Below are 5917 nucleotides of genomic sequence, written 5' to 3' on the forward strand. Positions count from 1 at the left end.
GGAAAAAAACACGGCAACGCCGATGCACTAAGCCGCTTGACCGGTGAAGAAGAAGAAGCGATGCCGTTCCCGGTCAATACTTCCTACGGCACAAACAGTCGTCGCAACGGTACAGGAGAAGTTTATTCCTTAGACTTGCGTCGCTCCATTGGACTGTCATATGAGGAAATAAGTAAAGCCCAACACGACGACCCCGAAATTTCCCCGGCTTTTAGGTGGTTAAACCTTGGCAAGAGACCACCTTACCGAACTGTTAGGTCTGCCTCGACTCCATGATACGGAATTACGTACAGCGCGATGAACGGTGCTGGGATGAGGCGCTGTCGGCGGTGGTCGCCGCCTATAATGCGAGTGTCCATGAAAGTACAGGTGTGTCACCACATTATTTGTTAAATGGCCACGCTCTACGACTCCCAGCAGATTTATTCGGTGCTCCCGCCCAGCGCGATCCATTCCCGGCACCACTGGAAGGTCTACGCGCTAGGCTCCAGTTAGCTGAAGAGGTGGCCCGTGAGACGTTGCGGAAACAAAGACGGCGCATGGCGTCGCAGTACGACCGACATAAGAGGGGCAAACCGCTGAATGTGGGTGATTTTGTTCTCTTAACAGACCCCGCGGTGAAGCCAGGGATGGCGAGGAAATTCTACCTTCCGTTCAAAGGCCCGTACAAAGTGGTGGACATCAAGTCAGCATCAAAATGTGACGTATGAGATCGAGGACGAAGAAGGACACCGAAAAGTCTGGAACAAAAACAATGTGCAAGGCATTTCAACTGCTTGGTTACAAAACTTCTTTCTTCTTTCTTCTTTCTTCTTTCTTCTTTCTTCTTTCTTCTTTCTTCTTTCTTCTTTCTTCTTTCTTCTTTCTTCTTCTTCTTCTCTTAATGTCATTTGTTCTGTAGCCATTTTGAGTTACGGGATATAACGCCCGATTTATTCTGATATGTACCAGTAAAACAGCACCACAGGTACATAAATTTTGCCAAATCAAATTCATGCATTTCAGCAATTTTTAATATCCTAGTTTGTTTGTAGAGATATGCAGTGTTGCAGCGATAAGGACTGTTTGCAACTAGTTTCAGAGCTCTGTTTTGTAGGACTTGAAGACGATGGAGGTTCATCTTGTTGGCGAAACCCCATGAAAGTAATCTATATGACAAGTGAGGGTGAATTAGGGCATGATATACAGTTCTAAGTGTTTGCTGAGAGAGTTTGTGCTTTAATTTAGCTAGGACACCAATGCCTTTGGCCACTTTGCTGCAGACCAAATCAATATGTTTTTTCCAGGTGAGATCGTGATCTATCATGATTCCAAGATATTTGATGAATTGTACTTGTTCCAATTGATGACCATTGAGTGTTAGATGAAAGGTAGGTGTGGATTTGTGATGGTTTCCAAACAACATATACATTGTTTTGAGAAAATTTAGAGAAAGTTTATTTGTATCAAGCCAATTTTTCACTTCCTTTATTTCCTTGTTTACAGATTCTTGCAGGGTATGTGGGGTTTTGGCTGACAACCAAGTGTCATCCGCAAATAATCTGGTGTTGAATGAAGTGGAGTTCGGCATGTCATTTACGTAGATTAAGAAAAGCAGGATTGAACCCTGTGGTACGCCACATGAGATGTCTTGCAACGTTGATCTTTCTTGATGCACCATCGTATATTGTTTTCTTTGTTGCAGGTAGCTTTGAAGAAAATGGCAAGTTGTCCCTCGAAAACCATAGAACTGTAATTTTTGATGGAGTATGGTGTGGTTTACTGTGTCGAATGCTTTGGCTAGGTCGAGGAAAATTGTGCATGTTACATAATTTTTATCATTGGCTTCAATAATATTCTCATGTATTTCAGCTACAGTCATGCTGGTGGAGTGGGATGACCTAAATTCGTTTTGAAATTTCGACAATAGCTGATATTTCTCCAAGTAGTTTACCATTCGTTTGTATATGAGTTTTCCAAAAATGTTTGCAAGTATTGGAAGAATGGAGATTGGTCGATAGTTACTTTTTGTTTGCATATCACCCCCTTTGTGTAGGGGCAGCACACTTTTGCCATTTTTAAACAGTTGGGAAAAGTACATCTGGCTATGCAGGTATTGTACAGATTACACAAAATTGGTGTCAGTGTCGGAGCTGCTAGTTTTATGAGCTTTATTGGGAGGTCATATGGACCAGCAGCCTTATTTGTGTGTAGCATTGAAATTGTGTTGAAAACTTCGTTCTCCTCTATGTCCACAAAGACAAAGGAGTTTGATTTAGAGTTCTTTAAGTAGTTACGTGGTGACAGAAGTGTAAGTTGGATTGATGATGCCATGTCAATTCCAATACTTGCAAAGTAATTGTTAAATGTATTTGCCATGTCAATGTGGTTTGTTATCAAAATGTTATTGTCAATAATTTGAGATGTGAATTGTGATTTTTTCTTGTTATGTGAGGTCAAATTGTTAATTATTTTCCATGTTGCCTTGCTGTTGCCTTTGTTTTGATCAAAAAGTGTTTTGTAGTGATAATGTTTTGCAGTCCTGATGATGTTTTTAAGTTTATTTGCATATGTTTTGTATTTGGTTGTTGTTAATTTGTTTTGTATGCATTTTTTGTACAATTTGTTTTTCTTTTTTACAGATTTTAATATACCCATTGTTAGCCATGGTTTATTGATATGTTGTTCTGTAATGACTGTTGGGTGAGGAGCATGCTGGTCAAATGTGTTTTGGAGGTGAGTGATTTTATATGAACATTTGTTTCATGTGATATGGCGTTGCTGATTTTAATGATATCTTCCATGAACTGTTCTAAGTTGAATTGCCTGTAGTTTCTAATTGTTTTGCAAGATTTCAGAGTGGTTGTGACTGTTTGATTTATCATAGCAAATACAGGCATGTGATCAGATATATCAAAAGTTATTATTCCTGGGGTGATGTCATGCGTTAAATCATTTGTATATATGTGGTCGAGTGTTGACGATATACCACACCAACTATGATGGAAACGCTGTCATCAACATGCAGCTGTATCCATAAATTTTCGCATTTGGGGATATCAATGTGGTAGGTTTCTATTTTGCAATACTGCAAATAATCTCTAATATATAATCCCACTCCACCAGCATGGGTCACTGAATTTTCTTGCAGAAATATGTAACCAGGAAGACTAACATTGTCGGAAGTTTGTGCACTAAGCCTGGTTTCTGATATTGCAATTACATGTGGAAGTAATTGACATGACGCAAGCAATTCTTCCAGAAATGGTAAATTGCGTGATAGACTTCTTACATTTAAATGCATCAGTAATAAATCTTGTTTTCCCATGCAACTAATGAGTGAATCAAACTTGCTGGTGTCATAATATTGGGACCTTCTAATGTTAGTCATGTCAAAGTAGCTTGGGGGTTTACTTTACTAAGCAGTTTTTCGAAGCGCTGTGTGGGATGTGAAATGTTGTGACAACATGCAGTATAATAAAAACATGCAATGTGTGTAAGTTTCTGCCCCAAAAAGTAATGTAATATTGCTTTTACACAAATGAAAAGTGACACATTTTGCACAAAATTTGCAGTGGTGCACATTTGTCAAAGATCTATTCAAGTGCTTGAAGTTCATGTACCTAGTTCTCCAATGGGATATTTTGCTTTTGAAGTTCCTCTTCAGTCTTGATTGCCAATTAGGGGGATGATTCATTTTTCTTCAGCATAGTAATAAGTATTGCACTCCGCAAAGCAAATTAGGTGCCTTGTTTTTGTAATGTAAAAACTCACCAAACTTTTCCAGTTTTATGTAGATTGAAGATATTGCCATATAAAACAAATGTCGGTTTCATAAGTTGATGCGATATCTGTGCTGTTTGACAGAAAATTCCTCTGGGTCTATTGCTTCCAATTCCCCCATTATCTTTGTTAAAAAAAACATACTTTCCAACAAAGGAATCAGTTCTGCTACTGGCCCAGTGATCTGTGAACACAATACTCGAAAACAATGCAAAACCATCCCGGTTTTAAGACACGCGGTTAGGTTTTGTTGACCGACCAAAGGTGAACATCCGTTCAAATACAAAGTAGGCCTACCTAGTCGATTCCAGTATGATTCCAACTATAGTTTTGAAAACTGCCATGACGTATTTTATTTTGTGAGCATCCTTCGGTTGTGAAACTTCACGGATGTCGTAGAAACGTACAAGTGTTCCCACAGCCGAAGTTCAGATTTGATAGACACATTTTTTTTTTTTTTAATAACTTGATTTCACTTCAATGACTGTCCCTTTTTTTCACCACGGAAGTGGCCAAACAAGTGAGTAATTACATTAACGCTTGAATGTGAGAAGAGGTACCGATTATAAATTGTCTTACATTCATTGTACAGGAACTGGTTGAAAACAGTAAAAAATACTCATTTTGAGCTCATACTCTGATACTGGTTTGTAAAATTCAGTGTTTGGTCGTGACAGATGCATCCAGCAATCTATTCCAGGCAAACATTTTGGTGATTGGTGGAAGGGTAATGAGAAGAATTAATGTGTTAAGTATGATAGCATGACGAAGCTACTAAAACAGATGCCAGTAACCATACGAAAAAGTTTGTCCACTAATACAAACAATCGTCTGTGTTGTGGAAAACAAATTTAATTGTAACGTTGTGAACTTTCGAGCGTTCTCGCCCTGGGTTGCTTGGATGCCGAATTTTCAAAAAAATTTCACGGTTCATCCGATTGTGCGGTTGGCGGACCGTTCCTTTCTCCTATGTAGACATGACCACATGCGGGTGGCTCGCTCTTCGCAGCCACACTTTCCCAAACAGTTCGCGGGCAGCGACAGATTCTGCCGTTTAAGTTTATTAATTTCGACCTGCATCGTTGCGATTGAGGCTCTCAGTCCTTAGGCTTGTTCCGTCTATAATATTTCAATGTGTTCCAGCTTGTCCAGCACCGTTTCCATCCAAGCATTTCTAGACTGCACTGCGGTGACTTCTATAGGGGCTGGAATTGGGCGATTTGCAACGAAACTGCAATTAAACTTGAGAGGGAAAGCGGTCGGTTACTAATATACACTACTTCGTTCTTTAGTGGAGCCACTGAAACAAACCTCATTTTTAAAAAAAGTAGAAAAACACAATAGCTGTGTCTTGCTAGCGAAAAAGTGGTGACAGGCAATTCCAAGGAAAATTCGTATTGTAAATGTACCATTCTCCACACAACCTCCACACTACTTCTACAAAACGCACAACCTTCGGTGCAACGACCCGATGTTTTCCTTCGTTTATTCGTATCCCTCCGACTACGTTTGGCGTAGGGCCAGCCTAGCAGTCAATGCGCTGCACTTTGAACCTTTCTGTTAGGTACAAAAAGAGAGTTAAGTTGGTGGCGATGAAAGAACACGGTGGAGACATGTTTCATTGGATTTTTTCTTGTTTCTGCGCGACATTTTTTGCGAAACCACATGTTGCTCGGTATCTTAAGTCGACACGTCATTTAACTGCAGGTGAGTCATTTAACTGCAGGTCATAACACTTCATGTTTCTGTCGCAGTGATAAGGTTAACTAGCACAAAGCTATAAGTTGGTTTCATACGATAGCAAAAACGAAGTTGAAGCATGAAAGTCATACTAGCCGGATATTCGAAAACTGGAACAAAAACAATTTGCAAGGCATTTCAATTGCTCGGTCACAAAACATACGACTTGATGGAGCACAAATATTATCACTACAAGGATTGGGTGAAGATTATAACAAAAGGTTCAAGTGTTAAGGATTTACAACGTATGTATGAGGGAGTTGACGCCGTCACTGATGTACCTTGTTTGTGTATTGGGAAGAAATTCATGAAGCATTTCCAGATGCAAAGGTTTACTGTAGTGCAATAACCATTCCAGCAATACAATATAAAAATCAACTTGATTGCAGATAATTCTTACTCTTCGGGATGAAAA

General features: G+C 39.6%; 1 protein-coding gene across 1 annotated transcript; it reads left to right on the plus strand.

The window, feature by feature from the left end:
- The first annotated feature begins 272 nt into the window (after positions 1 to 272).
- On the plus strand, positions 273 to 710 carry LOC145901078 (uncharacterized). Its single transcript, XM_082988909.1, has one exon. The coding sequence runs from the start codon at positions 273 to 275 to the stop codon at positions 708 to 710; it is 438 nt and encodes a 145-aa protein (XP_082845035.1).
- The last annotated feature ends 5207 nt before the right edge of the window (positions 711 to 5917 follow it).

The sequence above is a fragment of the Ascidia mentula genome, chromosome 1 (assembly GCF_947561715.1).
Source record: "Ascidia mentula chromosome 1, kaAscMent1.1, whole genome shotgun sequence".
NCBI classification, from domain to species: Eukaryota; Metazoa; Chordata; class Ascidiacea; order Phlebobranchia; family Ascidiidae; genus Ascidia; species Ascidia mentula.

Excerpts from the sequence above, each read along its gene's own strand:
- LOC145901078 (XM_082988909.1), top strand. The coding sequence starts at position 273 with ATGATACGGAATTACGTACAGCGCGATGAACGGTGCTGGGATGAGGCG.